The sequence below is a fragment of the Scatophagus argus genome, chromosome 13 (assembly GCF_020382885.2).
Source record: "Scatophagus argus isolate fScaArg1 chromosome 13, fScaArg1.pri, whole genome shotgun sequence".
In the NCBI taxonomy this organism is placed as follows: Eukaryota; Metazoa; Chordata; class Actinopteri; family Scatophagidae; genus Scatophagus; species Scatophagus argus.
The window spans coordinates 961,605-984,984 of NC_058505.1; the positions used below are offsets into that span (position 1 = coordinate 961,605).

At 41.8% G+C, this 23,380-nt stretch overlaps 2 protein-coding genes and 1 pseudogene across 5 annotated transcripts; 2 read left to right on the plus strand and 1 right to left on the minus strand.

Moving 5' to 3' along the window:
- Positions 1-681: 681 nt before the first annotated feature.
- On the plus strand, positions 682-23,262 carry LOC124068967 (annotated as a pseudogene).
- Positions 4,930-19,839, minus strand: LOC124068964. 4 transcript variants are annotated; one of them, XR_006845004.1, is made up of 3 exons: positions 18,351-19,839; positions 17,804-17,880; positions 4,930-5,690 (listed from the first exon to the last, which is right to left on the minus strand). XR_006845004.1 is itself a non-coding variant. In XM_046407590.1 (3 exons), the coding sequence occupies exon 3, from the start codon at positions 16,629-16,631 to the stop codon at positions 15,939-15,941; it is 693 nt and encodes a 230-aa protein (XP_046263546.1). In that variant the 5' UTR covers positions 16,632-16,685; positions 17,790-17,880; positions 18,606-18,989; the 3' UTR covers positions 15,205-15,938. The 4 variants fall into 4 exon arrangements, 3 of the variants coding, with proteins under 3 accessions (XP_046263547.1, XP_046263546.1, XP_046263545.1); XM_046407590.1 differs by lacking the exon at positions 4,930-5,690 and adding an exon at positions 15,205-16,685 and having other exon boundaries at positions 17,790-17,880; positions 18,606-18,989; XM_046407589.1 differs by lacking the exon at positions 4,930-5,690 and adding an exon at positions 15,206-16,685 and having other exon boundaries at positions 17,790-17,880; positions 18,351-18,989.
- On the plus strand, positions 14,361-23,262 carry LOC124068962 (immunoglobulin lambda-1 light chain-like). Its single transcript, XM_046407587.1, has 6 exons — positions 14,361-14,543; positions 14,635-14,957; positions 18,986-19,034; positions 21,710-22,003; positions 22,086-22,160; positions 22,717-23,262. The coding sequence occupies exons 1-6, from the start codon at positions 14,501-14,503 to the stop codon at positions 22,863-22,865; spliced, it is 933 nt and encodes a 310-aa protein (XP_046263543.1). The 5' UTR covers positions 14,361-14,500; the 3' UTR covers positions 22,866-23,262.
- Positions 23,263-23,380: the final 118 nt, after the last annotated feature.

The following is a 23,380-nucleotide window of genomic DNA, read 5'->3' on the forward strand; positions in this document are numbered from 1 at the left end:
AGCTCCGACGGCAGCTTTTTTATCAGCTGGAACCTCACTGTGAGACCTGAGCTGAACCAACATGGACGCTGTAGTTCTGCTTCACAAAGACATTCAGCAGTTTGTTTTGTGAAGGGCTGAAACAACACGATTCTGTTGGTCTGATCAGTGATAACAGATGGACCACATGTTTTTGTTTCAGTCTGAGAGTCACAGCTTCAAGTCCTCTCATGCTAATTTAAACACTTTGAAGGCAGAAACTTTCTATAAAAGTGTGTTTTTCTTAGAAATTTATGAGATGACAGAAGATTTGAGAAACATCAACATTTCAAAAATGTTTTTATTTGCAACAAGAAATTAATTTAAAAATGAAACAATGTATACATAATTTACCATAATATATAATTATGACGTATCGCTGTATGTTATTATAAATCATATGAACAAATGTCTTAATTGAATTGAATATGAATGAATGTCTTAAGTTTGTTTAGAAAGTTAATCATAATAAATTAAAGTTAATGTGGAATATGAAAGATCAACATATACATTCACAAATATGATGTTTTTGTCTTTTTTGGTTTATTTGAAAAACTTTAGTAATGAATATAATATTAATAATAGAGTGGTGAAATGATGATCATATCATTAATACAGAGTATACATACAAATGAATACACACACACACAGATTTTTATGTCAACTCTGTAAGTGTGTGTACTCACCTACTTGATTTTTCTAATTCCATTGTTATTATTATTATTGTTCTCATCTTCCAGTCTGAAATAAGTATTGTATGCATAATAAAAGCATGAACGACATCACATGTAAGTGAGTGTAAATTTCCATAAACTCTTATAATAAAAAAGAAAGACGCACATGTTTGTTCTGTTGTTGAGACTGAATGAGTTTGTCATTTGTCTTGTTTCTGATGTGAAATCCTGGACCAGAGTGAGGAGTTGTAATGACAGCACAGTGAGCTCTGTGGTCACATTAACACCTGTGTACAGTCAGTGATGTGTCAGTGATGTGCAGCAACAGACAGGATGCAGTCCTCCATCTCTATGCTAACCGTGTGCTGCCTGTTGCTCCTCGGCTCCTCCTCCTCTCCCCTTTAAAACCTCCCACTGTGCGGAAAACCACACGGCAGCCCGAGCCGAGCCGTCGATCAATTATCTGTGGGCCGCGGGGGCCGACGGGAGGTCTGAGGACCTGTCAGAAACCACGTGGGCCTCGTCTGATCCGGCAGCTCGTCCTGGTTTGGCCTCGGCTGCATCGGAGCGCCACTTCTCCCCAGGTTCACCAGAGGAAACACCACTGCACAAAATGCTTTTCCTCCCAGCTGCTGCTCTGTGCTGTCTGTGTTCAGGTGAGGGTTTCCAGCCAATCAGGAGCCAACAAAGTCAACCTGGAACAAACGCTGTCACACTAACTTCATCTCTCTGTCTGTTTCTCTACAGCGCTGGCTGCCATGGCAGCACAGCTGACTCAGGACCAGTTATCACTGACCAGGGGAGTCGGTCAAAGCGTCTCCTTCAGCTGTGGAGGAACTGGCCAGTGTTACAATGATTATGTCTACTGGTATCAGAAGAAAGACACAGAAACATTCAGAAGGATTCTCCGTCTTAGCAGGAGTAGTTGTAGCATAAGCTACAGGTATGGTCATCCTCAGGAAAATGATTTCTCAGTTGTGAGAGAACAGAACGGCTGTGAGTTGGAGATCCAGACAGTTAAGCTCCTTCATTCAGCCACCTACTACTGTGCCTGTTGGAAGAGTGGTGCCCACAGTGAGAAGTGATCCCTGCAGCCTGAACAAAAAGCAGCAGATGAGCAGATGTCAAACAGTGTTTGTGACAGGAAGAGAGCAGTAAACCACAGCTCAGGTTCACATATTTCACCTCCATCTCAGCCAGAGTCACAAACCCTGAACTGAACTGACGGATTGATTTCATATCAGATTTATTCTGCTTTGATCAGATGTTCCAGCAGCTTTGCTGTTGTTTCAGATTAAAGGCTAAAATAACAAACACATTTGATTCTTTCAAAGTAACAAGCCGACACTCCAGATGAAGATTAAAATGTTTCTCATGGCACAGTCATGTTATTCTTTAATAAGACGCATTTTTGTCATCATTCTTTTTGAGATTAACAAGTTTTATTTTCATTATTTGAACCATACAATAACATACAAACCCCTCCCAAGCCACCACCATTCATGCTGATCTCTGGTTGCCAACAACTACCACTGTGCTTCTTCATGTACAGCCATTACACCAGTTGCATCAGTGTAAGCGAAACATAGAAAATATGTTTATGTTTATGTAAATATGTTCATAGAAATAGTATAGCACAAAAAAAACCAGGAATACCTCCAAATATAAATATATATAAAATAAAGTAAGCTCTACATTCAATATTTATTTGGTCAATAAAAAATAACTAAATGAAAATAAGAAGAAGCACTGTTATATATTTATCCAAATAACTAAAATTTTCATCTCTCCACTATGTGACCCCTCTCAGGAGTCCTTTAAAAGATTTAAGTATTTGCCCCACTTTGCGTCATACTGATCCAGTCTACCCACATGATGTCAGATGCTGAAGGGGAGGCAGGGGGGTGTGCAGGGTAAAGTCTGTGGCAGGAGGCAGAGGGGGAGGAGGGGCAGAGTAGGGAGGGAGCTGAGCCTCCTGACCGCCTGGTGGATGAAACTGTCCTTAAGCCTGCTGGTTTTGGCCCGGAGACTCTGCAGTCTCCTCCTCGACGGCAGCAGGCTGAAGAGGCTGTGAGATGGGTGGGTGGGGTCACCTGCAATCCTGACGGCTTTACGGGTGAGTCGGGTGTTGTAGATGTCCAGAAGGGAAGGGAGGGAGACACCAATGATCCTCTCAGCTGCTGTCATGATGCGCTGCAGAGTCTTGTGGCAGGACACGGTGCAGGCGCCGTACCACACGGTGATGCAGCTGGTCAGGATGCTCTTGATGGTGCCTCTGTACATGATGGGGGCTTTTTTGGCCAGTGATGGTGTTGTTGCTCCAGGACAGGTCTTTGGAGATGTGCACACCCAGGAGCTTGGTGCTGTTCACCCTCTCCACTGCATCTGCAGAATGCTGAGCTGAAGTCTATGAACAGCATTCTAACGTGTAAGTCTCTTGTCTCCAAATGGGTGAGGGCTGAGTGGAAGGCAGTGGAGATGGGATCATCGGTCGAGCGGTTGGACCAATACACAAACTGGAAAGGGTCCAGGGTGAGGAGGGCAGACTTGATGTGCTGCATGACTAGCCGCTCGAAGCACTTCATAAGGGTGGGAGTCAGTGCCACCAGGCAGAAGTCATTGACTTATTGTTATTACTAAATAAAAAAAAAAAATCAAAAAGACAAAAACATCATATTTGTGAATGCACATGATGATCTTTCTGATTCCACATTAACTTTAATTTATTATGATTAACTTTCCAAACAAATTTAAGAAATTCATTCATATTCAATTCAATTAAGACATTTGTTCATATATTACACACACTCGATCTGGTTCTCACCTACGGCCTAGAAACTGAAAACCTATTAGTTGCCCCTCAAAACCCTCTCCTTTCAGACCATTCACTTGTAATTTTTGAACTAACTCTAACAGACTTTACAGCACACAACAAAAAGGTCTACTACACCAGATGCCTCTCTGAACATAGTGTAGACAGATTTAGGGATGCAATCCCATCACAGCTCCCCTCAGCACCATGTACCAGTACAACAGACCGTACTGATTTAAATGTTACTTCTGCAGCAATTGATTCTTTTGTTAATAACACTGCAGCCACGTTGCACACAGTTTTAGATATGGTTGCCCCACTGAAAAAAAAGGTTAGAAATCATAGGAGGCTAGCTCCTTGGTATAATTCAAATATACGAACACTTAAACAAACATCAAGACGGATGGAGAGGAAGTGGTGCTCCTCCAAATCAGATGAATCCCAGAGGGCCTGGAAAGACAGTCTATTGACATACAAAAAGGCCCTTCGTGAAGCCAGAACTGCCTATTATTCAACATTAATAGAGAAAAACAAGAACAACCCACGTTTTCTCTTTAACACTGTAGCCAGGCTGACCAAGAGTCACAGCTCTGTTGAACCTTGTATTCCTGCAGCTCTTAGTAGTGAAGACTTCATGAGTTTCTTCACCAATAAAATCAGTAACATTAGAGAAAAAATCAATAAAGATCTCCCCAGAATAGCCAATATAGTGCCATCTCTAGTAATCTCTTTTAATCCTACTCCATCTCTGCAGGAGGAGGACGACTTCATCGGGATGATGGTGGTGGCTTTGTGGCAGGAGGGGACAACAGCCTGGCTCAGTGAGGTGTTGAAGATGTCCATGAAGACATCTGTGAGTTCCTATCGAGTCTCATCCTTAAAACTAATAAAGTTATTATTATGGGCGATTTCAACATCCACGTGGATGATAGTAATGATAGCCTTCGCCCAGCATTTATCTCTCTATTAGATTCAATGGGCTTCTGTCAGTGTGTACATGAACCCACTCACTGCTTCAGTCACACTCTTGACATTGTTCTGACATACGGTAGTGAAGGAGAACATTTAATACTGTTTGAACAAAATCCTCTTCTGTCTGACCATTGTTTAATAACTTTTGAGTTTATATTATTTGACTTCTGTCAAGAACCTGGCTGGGTGTAAGGAGGACTCAAATGCACGACTCGTGTCGGTAGAGCAGTAAACAAGGTTTATTCCAGGCAGAGGTCGATACACAGAGAAGCAGTCAAACCAGGCAAAGGTATCCAAAATGTGAGGCAAAACGACGAGGTCAAAGACAAGCAGGGATCAAACACTAAGAAGCTATGACTATGACTGTGAGAAACGCTGGTACGTGAGGCTGTGAACATCGACGAACTGGCAACGAGACAACCTCTTGTCTCGTTGCCAGTTCGTCGTGTATATGCAGGACTAATGGGGAGAGATTAGAGACAGGTGTGAGAGAAACAATCAGGGATCAGGTGCACACAGACGGGGAGGAGGCAGGGCACACAGGAACCTGGAACAGAGACAGAGGTGAGTGATCACAAAGTAAAACAGGAACATGACAACTTCATACCACCAAGAAAAAACTCCGTTTTTTTAACCTGAGGAAAGAAATAAGAGAGTTCATGGAGTCAAAAGGACAAAATGGCTCTGTGACCTCACGCTCCTTGTTGACCTGAATACTTGTCTCAGCGATCTCAATGTGAAGCTGCAGGGCCATAGGAAGCTCATTTCCACACTATTTGACAACGTCAAAGCTTTCCAGTGAAAACTTCAACTGCTGCAGGGACAGCTCAAGAAGGGAGATCTAACCCATTTTCCCGCCTGCAAGGCGCTGGTAGCTGACACAGACACAGATGGGTGCCACGTTTTATGTGACCTGCGTTCAGACAAGAACCATAACCTCATCAAAAACTCAGAGAGGATTTCGACCATCTCTTCTCTGACTTCAGGGACCACGACAAGTCATTCAGCCTCTTCCAAAATCCTTTCTCATGTGTCCCTGAGGAAGAGCCTGGAGAAATGCAGTTTGAGCTCATCGACCTGCAGGAGAGCTCCGAGGCTCAGAAGAACCTCATCGAGCTCTACAAAGGACTTTCCCCATCCACATACCCTGCACTTCGCCAGCATGTCATCACAATAGGCTCTTTATTCAGAAGCACATACATTTGTGAGAAGACCTTCTCCACCATGGCCATGGCCGTCTCAGCCCACGACTCTCACAGGGTCGCTATCGTAACTCACCCGAAATGTCGTAAAAAGTGTCATAGGGTGCCGTCCTAACCCTTAAAGGGCACTACACCCCAAATAATACAAACAAAAACAATACAAACAATAATAATACACTTACAGTAACTCAGTAGCTGAATTTACAGCTGGCTTACAGCTTAGAGGAACATTCAGAATCAACAAAGTCAACGAATGAAGTTCATCCTCTGAGGACCAAGAATGTCTGTAGAAAATGTCCCATCAGTCCATCCGTCCATCCTTTGGTCCAGGTCCAGTCCATGTGGACTAAAGCAGTGGAGCCACAGACATGACCATCCACAGAGCAACACTGCTGCTGTGTCTAAGAAGACAGTAGAAGAAGAGACAGTCATGTTGATATTTCAATTCAATTCAGTTTATTTATATAGCACCAATTCACAACAAAAGTTATCTCATGATCCTTTCCAATTAGAGCAGGTCTAGACCAAACTCTTTATTCATTCAACATTCCCCCTTAAGCAAGCACTTGGCAATAGTGAAGAGGAAAAACTGCCTTTTAGAAGGCAGAAACCTCGGAGCAAACCCCGGATCAAGATGGGTGGCCATCTGCCTGGACTGGGTGGGTTGAGAGAGAGAGAGAGACAGAGAGAGAGAGAGAGAGAGAGAGAGAGACAAGGAGAGAGAGGGAGAGGGGGTGGGGTGTGAGGAGCACACAAGCAGAGATGCATAGCAGCAGTAGTAATACTAGAAATATTAGAACTGTAGATAATGATAATGAAGTATACAGGATGTACTATGGGGATTATAATAGCAGTACTAGTAACAGTAATAATGGTAGTAGCTGTACAGAGTAGTAACAGAATTAAAATAGATTATGACTAAACAGTAGTAATCGCAGTAGGTTTCAAGCAGGACCACAGCAGGAGGTCCAACCATGATCAGAATCAGAATCAGAATCAGAATCAGCTTTATTCACCAAGTATGTGTGACCATACAAGGAATTTGACTCCTGATTTTTCTCTGTCCTGTGCACCATACAAATACAAAATAGCAATAATAATAATAAAAATGAAGAAAATGAAGAATAAAGTATTTACAAGAAAAAGAATATATATATATATATATATATATATATATATATATATATATATATATATATATATATATATATATATATACATACATGTAGTGCAAACAGTGGAATGAGGTAGTGCAAACAGTGTGATGGTTCACACAATGGCAGGTGGTTTACGGGGAGATCAGGCAGACAGCCTGGGGGAAGAAACTGTTTTTGTGTCTGGTGGTCTTGGCATACAGAGCTCTGTAACGCCTACCAGAGGGAAGCAGATCAAACAGTTTGTGTGCAGGGTGTGAGGGGTCTGCAGTGATGCTTCCTGCCTGTTTTTTCACCCTGGACTAGTATAAGTCCTGGATGGAGGGCAGGTCGGCCCCGATGATTTTTTCTGCAGACCTGATTGTCCGTTGCAGTCTGTTTCTGTCCTGTTTGATGGCCGATCCAAACCAGACAGTGATGGAAGTGCAGAGAACAGACTGGACAATGGAGGTGTTGAAGATGGTCAGCAGCTCCTGAGGCAGGTTGAACTTCTTCAGCTGTCGCAGAAAATACAACCTCTGCTGGGCCTTTTTCCTGATTAGGTCTATGTGGGACTTCCACTTGAAATCCCGGGCGATTGTGGTTCCCAGGAACCTAAAGGAGTTAAAATCTATCCTGAATTTTACAGGTAGCCAATGTAGAGAAGCCAGAACAGGAGAAATATGATCTCTCATGCTGGTTCTTGTCAGTATTCGTGCTGCAGCGTTCTGGGTTCTGGGGCAACCTGATAGAAGGGAGTTACAGTAATCCAGTCTAGAGGTAATGAATGCATGGACTAATTTTTCTGCATCTTTCTGACTCAGAATGTGCCTAATTTTTGCAATGTTGCGGAGGTGAAAGAATGCAGTCTTATATATGCTAAACATTTGCTATGTGCGAGTTAAAGGACATGTCCTGGTCAAAGATAACTCCTAAATTCTCCTAAATACAGTGGAGCTTGAGGCCATGTCTGAAGCAGCGGTGGTAGTGAAGCAGCACAGTAGTGTTTCTAAGGTGTTCGAGGCCCAGAACAATAACTTCAGTTTTGTCTGAATTTAGAAGTAGGAAATTGCAAGTCATCCAGGTTTTTATGTCTTTAAGACATGCCTGAAGTTTGACTAGCTGATTTGTTTCTTCTGGTTTCACTGACAAGTACAATTGTGTGTCATCTGCATAACAATGAAAATGTATGGAGTGTTTCCTAATAATATCACCGATGGGGAGCATATAAAGCGTGAATAATATTGTCCCAAGGACAGAACCTTGGGGAACTCCGTGACTAACTTTTGTGAGTGTGGACGATGTATCATTAACATGAACAAATTGAAATCGATCTGATAAATAAGACTGAAACCAGCTTAATGCAGTTCCTTTGATGTCAATTCGGTGTTCCAATCTGTGTAATAAGATGGAATGGTCAATGGTGTGATATGAACATTAGAGAAACACATGATGGAGCTGAAATCTGATCCTGGTTCATCATGTGGACTCGTTCACCTCAGCTGACACATTCAGCAGCAGGAAGGTTTTTGTATCACTCTGTTTCACTGTGGGGGGATATGTGTACTTGATCTTTGGCTCTGGAACTAAACTGTATGTAACAGGTAAGAATAAACTTTCATGTTCCTTCAGTTGTTTTCTTGAACAAGTAGAAAATGTGTTTTTAATGAGTTTCTGCTGCTTCAGGCTTTACATGTTAGTTTTCTCTTCATTAGTAGAGAATTCTTGCAGCCTGCAGCTGCTGTGACATCAAAAAACTTCATAACTGCTGAAAAGATGTTTAAATCTCACTGCACAACTGAACTTATTCTTTATTTCTGCTTCAGATGGAACTGATTTATATTTATACATTTAAAAAGTATCCTGCTGACAACATTACAAATATACAGTATTTGATCATGTCAGTAATTCAGCACCATCTCTTGTTTTTATCAAACAAGATCATTTATGAAATTAAACAGAATTGAATTTGTGTCAAAATATACAAAAGAATAAAACTTTAGACACGTTGCGTCGGATAATTAATAAGTAATTCTGATGCAGTAAAATGTTCCTCATGACAGCTGAATTTTATAAGATGGCTCACGTGTCTGTTAGTGAAGTTAAAATTATACATGAAGCCAAACAATATACTTGATTTTATATGATAACACACATACATATATGTGTATGGGAATTTTTTAATAGAAACATTATGTCATCAGTATTTCAAATTTATAAAAGTAAATATATTTAAATCAATATGAAGTTGTGCAGTTTTAACAAGAAATAACTATAATACATTACATGATATTAAGTTATGTGATGATTCTACGGTAATTTCCCGTCAGACGTAGATAAAGTCATTTGTTAATATGAGACAGCATTCTTATATTCGGTTCACATGTCCAAACATATCACTGCATATGAATAATGTTGTAATGAAGACAGTTTTGTAATTGATAATGTACTGATGTATTGATTAGTTCTTCAGTGGTTAGAATAAAGCGCTAAATGTCTAACTGTTTTATATTAGAACATACAAACAGTTTAATTCAAAACAGAAAAAAATAAAACTAAAACAAGATATAAAGTTATTTGTCTGCGTCTACACCCAGAATATAAAAATGATCCCGCCGCTCTGCGTCCTCTTCCTGTGGCCGTCACACGGCTCACGGCGGCGTTTGGTTGTATTTAATGTAAAGGTAAATATGGCCTTTATTATACAATGTAAATTTACACTAATATGGAAAAATGATTTTCTACTTTCTGATGGTGTCAGTTAAATTACATTATTATTGGTAGTAGTCTTAGTAGTTGTAATAATGACAACAATTACCTTTATTTATATAGCACTTAATTTACATTACAAAGTGCTTCATAGGGGCAGCAGAATAAAACAGATAAGTCATAAAATCATCTGAATAAAAACCAGGAAGCGTACAAACAAGAAGACAGGCGAAACAGGACAAACAAACAAACAAACTCATAAAAACATTAAAACCAAGTGACTTCAGGAGAGGCTCTCTGATAAAAGTATGTTTTAATAAAGGAGTCAAAAAGTGTCTCTGACTCAGCTGACCTGATCTGTTTGAACGGGTCGTTCCAGAGTCTTGAAAGTAGTAAAAACTTAAAATCAATTCTAAAACACACTTGGAGCCAGTGTAAAGAAGCTAAAGTGGGAGTTAAGTGATCCCATGTCTTGCTCCATTTTAAAAGCCCAGCAGGTGAGCTTTGTTTTCGGTACAAAGACATCAAAATCTGGATGTGCTACAATCCGGACATGATGAGAAAAAAGCATGTTAAAAAGGACTCTGTGTCCATAAAAGTTATGATATGATATGAATATAAGATGATACAAGCAAACTTTGTGCTGTGCTGCTCAAAACTTAACTTACAGTGAAAGCAGATGCCAAGACTGGTTGCAACCGGCTGATAAAAGGGAACCAGAAGATGGCAGGATTTGATTTGTGCTGCGACACAACGACAGCTCCTTTGTCAGAGTTGCTCGGACTGTTCTTTTGTCTTCATGGGGTAATTGTTGGAAATACACCAACTGGATTACTGATTAACCAGTGACTGGACCTTCCAGACACAAGTGTCTTTATACTACAATCACTTGAGACACATTCACAGCACTCATCTGAATTAGGTCAGTCACTTTAAAGGGGGTGAATATTTATACAATAACTTATAGTATATTGTATATCTTTAATTCACTGACCCAGTGTAAAACTGTGCCAGATGTCCCCACCAAGAGCCTCAGTCTGCACAACAGGATGTTGTGATCAATAGTGTCAAAGCCTGCAAGAACTGAGCACATGGCATCATCAGTCACCATTAAAACATCATTGGTCACCTTTGGCAGGCAGTCTCAGTGATGTGAAACCAGAATAAAATATTGTTACATTGCAGTGCTGGCAGAAGTTGCTTCGACACAATTTAGTGAACTTGGAGATCCAGACCAGACCAGGCAACCAGACCAGGTTGATTTTTAGCAGCGCATTCACACATGCAGTCGTAAAATAATCAGGAACACAAACATTCGATTGTTAAAAATGAAAAGCAAGCAGGGCAAAACAGAATCAACAACTTTCAATAAAAACTCTGTTGGTGTCACATCAAGGGGGCTGGAAGAAACTCTCACAGAGTCTCACAGAAGCTCCCCACTTTATCAGTAAAGTAAGATGAAAACGTTTGAGAATCCAGATCACTTTCAGCCTTAAATCAAAGTTTCCAGGATGAGCCTGAATGCAGCGCAGTGCTGGAAGCTGCTGCTGACTGTGTGAATGTGTGTCTGTGCTGCTTGTTGCTGCTGTCAAACTGCAGATGAGGAGGTAGTGAAGCCCGTGGTGAGCGTGTACCCAGCAGCCCACCTGGACAGGAAGGGCTCCCTGCTGTGTGTGGCCTCACACATGTTTCCTCCTCGGGTCAAGATCTCCTGGAAAAGACGAAAGAAGACTGAGACTGTGGAGAAGGTCCTGCCTCACGAGGGAGAGCAGCTGAAACTCAAAGAGTCGGGATGCACTGCCAGCATCAGACTGGTTGACGATCTGGACACATATAAATACCGCTGCTACGTCGAGCACCAGGGGGGCACAGTGGAGGCCCAAACAGAACAAGGTAATGAAGGTAATGAATCAGCTTCATGTGGAGCAGAGGAGCAGAGGACTGACATTTCTGTTCGACTCCGTTTCTGTTTCAGAGCTTCCTGCTCTTCCACCAACAGTACCTCCATCGCTTCCATCCACCACACCTCCACCACCACCAGCTACTCCATCCCTTCCACCAACAGCAGTTCCATCATTTCCAGTATCAACACCTCCAACAGATTTTCTCCAGTCTCAGTGGAGGGTGAAGCTGCTCTGTGTGCTCTACACAGTGCTGATAGTGAAGAGTCTGGTGTACTGCTGTGGACTCTCTCTGCTGATGATCCGATGATCAGAAACAAGGGACCGTCCACCAGCTGCACACATGCTGACTGACTGTTTTCTGCTCACCTTTTCTCACCATCAAATCTCAACAATTGATCTCATTCAACGTTTCGATCAGCAGCCACAAATGTAATGTAATGTCTAAATTTTATGTAATCGTGTTGTTTTCATGCTGTGGTAAAGTAAAGTATTTATTTCACTTATTTTATTTTGTGTTACCGTATTCTATTTTATTTTTATTATTTTTTATGTTTTTTTTATTTTTTATTTTATTTTATTCTTCAATTATATGTTACTGTTAGGGCGGCACGGTGGTGCAGTGGTTAGCACTGTCACCTCATAGCAAGAGGGTTCCAGGTTCGAATCCCGGTCTGGGCCCTTCTATGTGGAGTTTGCATGTTCTCCCTGTGCCTCCGGGTTCTCCGGCTTCCTCCCACAATACCAAAAACATGCACATTAGGTTAATTGGCAACTCTACATTGCCCCCTAGGTGTGAGTGTGAGAGTGTGTGGTTGTCTGTCTTTGTGTGTTGGCCCTGGGATTGACTGGCGACCAGTCCAGGGTGAACCCCGCCTCTCGCCCGTAGTCAGCTGGGATAGGCTCCAGCTTCCCCGCGACCCTGACGGATAAGCGGTATAGAAAATGGATGGATGGATGGATGTTACTGTTATTTTCTACGTATGCACCAATCACCAAGACAAATTCCTAGTAATGTGAAACCTCTTCACTTACATGGCAATAAAGTCTTTTCTGATTCTGATTCTGATTCTGATTCTGGTTTAGTTTGAATTGTGACTTCTATTATGATATAAAATGAAGCTGAATCGTAATCTGACTGAATGATATTTGATTGTTGATATTATTTCTTCTGTTTCTTCTTAATACATTATGCAGAGTGAGGCAGCTTTATCCAATTCTTTCAGTGTAACAATCTCAATAAAGTGAAAAATCACAGCGTCTGTGTTTTGGAAACATCCTTGTTTTTATGGATTTCACTTTGGCAGGGAGCAAACATGAACACATAGCTGTTATGTACAAGTCAGTAGGTGTGGCTGTGCCACCAGGGTCAGTGCTGAGCCCCTTTTATAACTGTGTCAGTGTGGATGTCAAACTCTACGCTGATGACACTGTTGTTTACACACATGAACAAACAGCAGAGCTGCTCTCAAGCTACAGATGCTATGAAACAATTACACAGCAGCTTCATCAGTCGGCCTCAAGTCTGAACGCTGGCAACATGACAGCTGTTTTTATTTTAATCAACCGATGAAATGACACTAAACATCAGATTCAGCAAGATGACATGTTTTGTCATTATTATTCTCTGTCTTATTCTCAGTCGGTACATTGTTTTCCATCCAAATGAACCCTGAACAGAAGCTGAACCTGGACCTGCTGAGCTGTATTTCAGTGGAAGTTTGCAGCACAACAGGACCATCTTCAGGTTCCAGAGCCAGGATCAGTCAGTGTCTGACGGCTCCGACGGCAGCTTTTTTATCAGCTGGAACCTCACTGTGAGACCTGAGCTGAACCAACATGGACGCTGTAGTTCTGCTTCACAAAGACATTCAGCAGTTTGTTTTGTGAGGGGCTGAAACAACACGATTCTGTTGGTCTGATCAGTGATAACAGATGGACCACATGTTTTTGTTTCAGTCTGAGAGTCACAGCTTCAAGTCCTCTCATGCTAATTTAAACACTTTCAAGGCAGAAACTTTCTGTGAAAGTGTGTTTTTCTTAGAAATTTATGAGACGACAGAAGATCTGAGAAACATCAACATTTCAAAAATGTTTTTATTTGCAACAAGAAATTGTGAAACAATGAAACAATGTATACATAATTTACCATAATATATAATTATGACGTATCGCTGTATGTTATTATAAATCATATGAACAAATGCCTTAATTGAATTGAATATGAATGAATGTCTGTTTGTTTGGAAAGTTAATCAATAATAAATTAAAGTTAATGTAGAATATGGAAGATCATCATGTACATTCACAAATATGATCTTTTTGTCTTTTTTGGTTTATTTGAAAAACTTTAGTAATAACAATAATATTAATAATAGAGTGGTGAAATGATGATCATATCATTATTACAAAGTATACATACGAATTAATACACACACACACACAGATTTTTATGTCAACTCTGTAAGTGTGTGTACTCACCTACTTGATTTTTTTTATTCCATTTTTCTTATTATTGTTCTCATCTTCCAGTCTGAAATAAGTATTGTATGCATAATAAAAGCATGAACGACATCACATGTAAGTGAGTGTAAATTTCCATAAACTCTTATAATAAAAAAGAAAGACGCACATGTTTGTTCTGTTGTTGAGACTGAATGAGTTTGTCATTTGTCTTGTTTCTGATGTGAAATCCTGGACCAGAGTGAGGAGTTGTAATGACAGCACAGTGAGCTCTGTGGTCACATTAACACCTGTGTACAGTCAGTGATGTGTCAGTGATGTGCAGCAACAGACAGGATGCAGTCCTCAATCTCTATGCTAACCGTGTGCTGCCTGTTGCTCCTCGGCTCCTCCTCCTCTCCCCTTTAAAACCTCCCACTGTGCGGAAAACCACACGGCAGCCCGAGCCGAGCCGTCGATCAATTATCTGTGGGCCGCGGGGGCCGACGGGAGGTCTGAGGACCTGTCAGAAACCACGTGGGCCTCGTTTGATCCGGCAGCTCGTCCTGGTTTGGCCTCGGCTGCATCGGAGCGGCACTTCTCCCCAGGTTCACCAGAGGAAACACCACTGCACAAAATGCTTTTCCTCCCAGCTGCTGCTCTGTGCTGTCTGTGTTCAGGTGAGGGTTTCCAGCCAATCAGGAGCCAAGAAAGTCAACCTGGAACAAACGCTGTCACACTAACTTCATCTCTCCGTCTGTTTCTCTACAGCGCTGGCTGCCATGGCAGCACAGCTGACTCAGGACCAGTTATCACTGACCAGGAGAGTCGGTCAAAACGTCTCCTTCAGCTGTGAAGGAACTGACCAGTGTAGCAGCAGTTATATGTTCTGGTATCAGAAGAAAGACACAGAAACATTCAGGAGGATTCTCCGTCTTAGCAGGAGTGGTTGTAGCATAGAGCACAGGTTCGATCATCCTCAGAAAAATGATTTCTCAGTTGTGAGAGAACAGAACGGCTGTGAGTTGAAGATCCAGACAGTTAAGCTCCTTCATTCAGCCACCTACTACTGTGCCTGTTGGAAGAGTGGTGCCCACAGTGAGAAGTGATCCCTGCAGCCTGAACAAAAAGCAGCAGATGAGCAGATGTCAAACAGTGTTTGTGACAGGAAGAGAGCAGTAAACCACAGCTCAGGTTCACATATTTCACCTCCATCTCAGCCAGAGTCACAAACCCTGAACTGAACTGACGGATTGATTTCATGTCAGATTTATTCTGTTTTGATCAGATGTTCCAGCAGCTTTGCTGTTGTTTCAGATTAAAGGCTAAAATAACAAACACATTTGATTCTTTCAAAGTAACAAGCCGACACTCCAGATGAAGATTAAAATGTTTCTCATGGCACAGTCATGTTATTCTTTAATAAGACGCATTTTTGTCATCATTCTTTTTGAGATTAACAAGTTTTATTTTCATTATTTGAACCATACAATAACATACAAACCCCTCCCAAGCCACCACCATTCATGCTGATCTCTGGTTGCCAACAACTACCACTGTGCTTCTTCATGTACAGCCATTACACCAGTTGCATCAGTGTAAGCAAAACACAGAAAATATGTTTATGTTTACGTAAATATGTTCATAGAAATACTATAGCACAAAAAAAACAGGAATACCTCCAAATATATATATATATATATATATATATATACACAATCACCTACACCTGCAATCCTGACGGCTTTACGGGTGAGTCGGGTGTTGTAGATGTCCAGAAGGGAGGGAGACACCAATGATCCTCTCAGCTGCTGTCATGATGCGCTGCAGAGTCTTGTGGCAGGACACGGTGCAGGCGCCGTACCACACGGTGATGCAGCTGGTCAGGATGCTCTTGATGGTGCCTCTGTACATGATGGGGGCTTTTTTGGCCAGTGATGGTGTTGTTGCTCCAGGACAGGTCTTTGGAGATGTGCACACCCAGGAACTTGGTGCTGTTCACCCTCTCCACTGCAGCACCGTTGATGGTCAGAGGAGCATGCTGGGTGTGCAGCCTCCTGAAGTCCACAACAATCTCATCTTCTCCAGGCAGAGATTGTTGTCTTTGCACCACAAGCCAGGCGGCTCACCACACTCCTGTAGATTGTCTCATTATCGTTGTCGATGAGACCCACTACAATCGTGTCATCCGCAAACTTGATGAAGAGGTTGGAGCTGAATGTTGGTGTGCAGTCGTGGGTCATCAGGGTGAAGAGGTGGGGGCTCAGCACACATCCTTGGGGGCCCTCTGTGTTCAACGTGATGGTGCTGGAGGTGTTGCTGCCGACCCAAACTGCCTGTGGTCTCCCCGTCAGGAAGTCCAGCAGCCAGTTGCACAGAGAGGTGTTGAGCACCAGCTGGTCCAGTTTGTGAATGAGCTGCTGAGGGATGATCGTATTGAATGCTGAGCTGAAGTCTATGAACAGCATTCTAACGTGTGAGTCTCTTGTCTCCAAATGGGTGAGGGCTGAGTGGAAGGCAGTGGAGATGGGATCATCGGTCGAGCGGTTGGACCGATACACAAACTGGAAAGGGTCCAGGGTGAGGAGGGAAGACTTGATGTGCTGCATGACTAGCCGCTCGAAGCACTTCATAAGGGTGGGAGTCAGTGCCACCAGGCGGAAGTCATTGAAGCAGGAGGGAGACGACTTCTTTGGTATGATGGTGGTGACTTTGTGGCACGAGGGGACAACAGCCCAGTGAGGTGTTGAAGATGTCCATGAAGACATCTGTGAGTTCCTCGGCACAGTCTCTCAGAACACGACCAGTCTCTCACACACTACCTGGAAAACAGTAACCAGTTTTTATTGTTGTAGTGTACCGCAAGCAGGTTAACGCAGTGCTCAAAGAGTTCAATATAAATCGCCACTATGTTGCAAATCATAAAAGCTATGACAAAGTCACAGGTGATGAGCGCACCAGTAAGCTCGAACAACTGAAAAGAGGCTACACTGCACAACAGTCAATGCTCACAACTTTGGCCAAACCCGGTGAAGCTGTGACAGAGGCTAGCTACGTGGTAGCTCGAGAAATGAGAAAGTGGCCAACAATGGAGGTGAGAAACCAATCAATTATCACTGTATAATACACCAAGAAGCCCTCGCTGCTCAAATGCTTGAAATGAAACATGTCACAGACATTGTTGTGAAGACAGTTAATTTCCTGAAGTCCAGAGGTCTGAATCACCGCCAATTCAAGACTTTTTTGGAGCAATCAGAGGCAGATTTTGGTGACGTCATATACTTCAGTGCAGTCAGGTGGCTGAGCAGAGGTGCCACAATGAAGCGTTTTTTTAACCTGAGGAAAGAAATAAGAGAGTTCATGGAGTCAAAAGGACAAGATGTGACACAGTTAAGTGACACTAAATGGCTCTGTGACCTCACGCTCCTTGTTGACCTGAATACTTGTCTCAGCGATCTCAATGTGAAGCTGCAGGGCCATAGGAAGCTCATTTCCACACTATTTGACAACGTCAAAGCTTTCCAGTGAAAACTTCAACTGCTGCAGGGACAGCTCAAGAAGGGAGATCTAACCCATTTTCCCGCCTGCAAGGCGCTGGTAGCTGACACAGACACAGATGGGTGCCACGTTTTATGTGACCTGCGTTCAGACAAGAACCATAACCTCATCAAAAACTCAGAGAGGATTTCGACCATCTCTTCTCTGACTTCAGGGACCACGACAAGTCATTCAGCCTCTTCCAAAATCCTTTCTCATGTGTCCCTGAGGAAGAGCCTGGAGAAATGCAGTTTGAGCTCATCGACCTGCAGGAGAGCTCCGAGGCTCAGAAGAACCTCATCGAGCTCTACAAAGGACTTTCCCCATCCACATACCCTGCACTTCGCCAGCATGTCATCACAATAGGCTCTTTATTCAGAAGCACATACATTTGTGAGAAGACCTTCTCCACCATGGCCATCAACAAATCCAAGCTGAGATCCAGACTGACAGATGGCCATCTACATGATGTCCTTCGTACTGCAACGACAGAGATGGAGCCAGACATCAGAGGAATCGTGGCCAAGCGAAAACAGCACCACAAACCACATGCCAATAAATAACGGTATGTTAAACTAGTAACAGTGTGACTTCATGACAAGCTTATTGATGATAGGCAATGATAGATATTGATGATGATGACAACTTGTTCGGTAAGCTTCTATTTTAAAAGTCTCTCTCTCTCTCCCCCTCCCGCTCTGTGTGTCTCTGTCTGTCTGTGTCTGTCTCTGCAGGTTTTCCTGTGGTGCTTTTGTAGCTGGAATTGCGAATTGCTTTTTGTATGAAAAGTACAAATAAAGTTCCTTCGGCGGCCCCCAGTCCAGTGTTGGGTTCCTAAATTGGCCCTCAGCTACCAAAACTTTGAGAGCCCCTGGTCTAAACATAGAAAACACACTTTCATCAAGTAACATACAAAATTAAATGTTGTTTGGATTATATCAAACTCGTACCCGTTTTCTGTTAGTTTGAGTCCTTCTGTCAGTCCATGAAATGAAATGAAATCCAAAACGGTCTTCAATCCAAGAGAAAGGAAATAGTTCACACTGCAGCCCTGGCCGTCTCAGCCCACGACTCTCACAGGGTCGCTATCGTAACTCACCCGAAATGTCGTAAAGAGTGTCATAGGGTGCCGTCCTAACCCTTAAAGGGCACTACACCCCAAATAATACAAACAAAAACAATACAAACAATAATAATACACTTACAGTAACTCAGTAGCTGGAATTACAGCTGGCTTACAGCTTAGAGGAAAATTCAGAATCGACAAAGTCAAAGAATGAAATTCATCCTCTGAGGACCAAGAACGTCTGTAGAAAATGTCCCGTCTGTCCATCCGTCCATCCTTTGGTCCAGGTCCAGTCCATGTGGACTAAAGCAGTGGAGCCACAGACATGACCATCCACAGAGCAACACTGCTGCTGTGTCTAAGAAGACAGTAGAAGAAGAGACAGTCATGTTGATATGAACATTAGAGAAACACATGATGGAGCTGAAATCTGATCCTGGTTCATCATGTGGACTCGTTCACCTCAGCTGACACATTCAGCAGCAGGAAGGTTTTTGTATCACTCTGTTTCACTGTGGGGGATATTGGTACTTGATCTTTGGCTCTGGAACTAAACTGTATGTAACAGGTAAGAATAAACTTTCATGTTCCTTCAGTTGCTTTCTTGAACAAGTAGAAAATGTGTTTTTAATGAGTTTCTGCTGCTTCAGGCTTTACATGTTAGTTTTCTCTTCATTAGTAGAGAATTCTTGCAGCCTGCAGCTGCTGTGACATCAAAAAGCTTCATAACTGCTGAAAAGATGTTTAAATCTCACTGCACAACTGAACTTATTCTTTATTTCTGCTTCAGATGGAACTGATTTATATAGAAAAAGTATCCTGCTGACAACATTACAAATATACAGTATTTGATCACGTCAGTAATTCAGCACCATCTCTTGTTTTTATCAAACAAGATCATTTATGAAATTAAACAGAATTGAATTTGTGTCAGAATATACAAAAGAATAAAACTTTAGACACGTTGTGTCGGATAATTAATAAGTAATTCTGATGTAAAATGTTCCTCATGACAGCTGAATTTTATAAGATGGCTCACGTGTCTGTTAGTGAAGTTAAAATTATACATGAAGCCAAACAATATACTTGATTATATATGATAACACACATTCATATATGTGTATGGGAACATTTTAATAGAAACATTATGTCATCAGTATTTCAAATTTATAAAAGTAAATACATTTAAATCAATATGAAGTTGTGCAGTTTTAACAAGAAATAACTATAATACATTACATGATATTAAGTTATGTGATGATTCTACGGTAATTTCCCGTCAGACGTAGATAAAGTCATTTGTTAATATGAGACAGCATTCTTATATTCGGTTCACATGTCCAAACATATCACTGCATATGAATAATGTTGTAATGAAGACAATTTTGTAATTGATAATTTACTGATGTATTTATTAGTTCTTCACTGGTTAGAATAAAGCGCTAAATGTCTAACTGTTTTATATTAGAACATACAAACAGTTTAATTCAAAACAGAAAAAAATAAAACTAAAACAAGATATAAAGTTATTTGTCTGCGTCTACACCCAGAAGATAAAAATGATCCCGCCGCTCTGCGTCCTCTTCCTGTGGCCGTCACACGGCTCACGGCGGCGTTTGGTTGTATTTAATGTAAAGGTAAATATGGCCTTTATTATACAATGTAAATTTACACTAATATGGAAAAAGGATTTTCTACTTTCTGATGGTGTCAGTTAAATTACATTATTATTGGTAGTAGTTGTAAAAATGATAATGACCTTTATTTAAATAGCAATTTATATTACGTAGTGTTTCACAAAAACAACAGAATAAAACAGATAAGTCATAAAATCATCTAAATAAGTAACAGGAAGCGTACAAACAAGAAGACAGGTGAAACAGGACAAACAAACAAACAAACTCATAAAAACATTAAAACCAAGTGACTTCAGGAGAGGCTCTCTGATAAAAGTATGTTTTAATAAAGGAGTCAAAAAGTGTCTCTGACTCAGCTGACCTGATCTGTTTGAACGGGTCGTTCCAGAGTCTTGAAAGTAGTAAAAACTTAAAATCAATTCTAAAACACACTTGGAGCCAGTGTAAAGAAACTAAAGTGGGAGTTAAGTGATCCCATGTCTTGCTCCATTTTAAAAGCCCAGCAGGTGAGCTTTGTTTTCGGTACAAAGACATCAAAATCTGGATGTGCTACAATCCGGACATGATGAGAAAAAAACATGTTAAAAAGGACTCTGTGTCCATAAAAGTTATGATATGATATGAATATAAGATGATACAAGCAAACTTTGTGCTGTGCTGCTCAAAACTTAACTTACAGTGAAAGCAGATGCCAAGACTGGTTGCAACCGGCTGATAAAAGGGAACCAGAAGATGGCAGGATTTGATTTGTGCTGCGACACAACGACAGCTCCTTTGTCAGAGTTGCTCGGACTGTTCTTTTGTCTTCATGGGGTAATTGTTGGAAATACACCAACTGGATTACTGATTAACCAGTGACTGGACCTTCCAGACACAAGTGTCTTTATACTACAATCACTTGAGACACATTCACAGCACTCATCTGAATTAGGTCAGTCACTTTAAAGGGGGTGAATATTTATACAATAACTTATAGTATATTGTATATCTTTAATTCACTGACCCAGTGTAAAACTGTGCCAGATGTCCCCACCAAGAGCCTCAGTCTGCACAACAGGATGTTGTGATCAATAGTGTCAAAGCCTGCAAGAACTGAGCACATGACATCATCAGTCACCATTAAAACATCATTGGTCACCTTTGGCAGGCAGTCTCAGTGATGTGAAACCAGAATAAAATATTGTTACATTGCAGTGCTGGCAGAAGTTGCTTCGACACAATTTAGTTAACTTGGAGATCCAGACCAGACCAGGCAACCAGACCAGGTTGATTTTTAGCAGCGCATTCACACATGCAGTTGTAAAATAATCAGGAACACAAACATTCGATTGTTAAAAATGAAAAGCAAGCAGAGCAAAACAGAATCAACAACTTTCAATAAAACTCTGTTGGTGTCACATCAAGGGGGCTGGAAGAAACTCTCACAGAGTCTCACAGAAGCTCCCCACTTTATCAGTAAAGTAAGATGAAAACGTTTGAGAATCCAGATCACTTTAGCCTTAAATCAAAGTTTCCAGGATGAGCCTGAATGCAGCGCAGTGCTGGAAGCTGCTGCTGACTGTGTGAATGTGTGTCTGTGCTGCTTGTTGCTGCTGTCAAACTGCAGATGAGGAGGTAGTGAAGCCCGTGGTGAGCGTGTACCCAGCAGCCCACCTGGACAGGAAGGGCTCCCTGCTGTGTGTGGCCTCACACATGTTTCCTCCTCGGGTCAAGATCTCCTGGAAAAGACGACAGAAGAACGAGACTGTGGAGGAGTTCCTGTCTCATGAGGGAGAGCAGCTGGAGCTCCCAGAGTCGGGACGCACCACCGCCGTCAGACTGGTTGACGATCTGGACACATATAAATACCGCTGCTACGTCGAGCACGAGGGGGGCACAGTGGAGGCCCAAACAGAACAAGGTAATGAAGGTAATGAATCAGCTTCATGTGGAGCAGAGGAGCAGAGGACTGACATTTCTGTTTGACTCCTTTTCTGTTTCAGAGCTTCCTGCTCCAGAAGCTTCCTGTCCTCCAGAGAGAGAGCCACCAGACCTGGCAGTTGTGCAGCAAGCTGAGTGTAAGAACACCTGGTGCCTCTCTGCATGGACAGCTCCAATGTTCTGCTGCAGTCTGCTCACTGAAGCATTTAAACATCATCATGTTAGAGTCCAGCAGCACAACTGATCCCAGTCAGAGAGCTTTCACTCCACAGTCTGACACACAACACGTTTTACAGTTACACTTGACTACACTTTGGCCTTTGAGGGGATATGAAACTCTAAAGCTCGACTTTACTAAATGTTGCTGTATTAAGAATGAATGTAATGACTGGGTGTAAAGTGAAGGCTGCCTCTGGTAGTTTTGATCAAACAGAAGACCAGATGCTCTTTAAGATAACTAAACAGCTTGTCGGGTCCCTGACTTGTTGTACCTAATCAGGGCCTTTGAGCTTTCATTCAGACTGCAGTCGATTCCTGTCTTCATGTGAGGCTGGTTGTCCGATCTTTGAAAAGTCCAAGTTTTACTGATGAATATCTGATGATGTTCTGCTGACATTCACACATCTGAACAGACTGAAACAGTGTGGAGAAAACTGACCTGTCTGTCTGTCTGTCTGTCTGTCTGTCTGTCAGTGTCCTTCCAGTCTCAGTGCAGGGTGAAGCTGCTCTGTGTGCTCTACACAGTGCTGATAGTGAAGAGTCTGGTGTACTGCTATGGACTCTCTCTGCTGATGATCCTCAGAAACAAGGGACCGTCCACCAGCTGCACACATGCTGACTGACTGTTTTCTGCTCACCTTTTCTCACCATCAAATCTCAACAATTGATCTCATTCAACGTTTTGATCAGCAGACACAAATGTCAGTTTTCATGTTTTGTGGTTGGTTGTAAAATCTCTTTTTATGGACAGTTCAGAAACTGTCATCCTAACAATATAAATACATGTATACACATATTGTTTGCAGTCAGTGAGTGTAAATTCTGTGTAATCGTGTTGTTTTCATGCTGTAGTTTAGTTTGAATTGTGACGTGTGTAATAGTATAAAATAAAACTGAATTGTTATCTGACTGATTATATTTTTCTGTTCTTGTGTTTCTTTTTAATACATTATGCAGAGTGAGGCAGTTTTATCCAATTCTTTCAGTGTAACAATCTCAATAAAGTGAAAAATCACAGCGTCTGTGTTTTGGAAACATCCTTGTTTTTATGGATTTCACTTTGGCAGGGAGCAAACATGAACACATAGCTGTTATGTACAAGTCAGTAGGTGTGGCTGTGCCACCAGGGTCAGTGCTG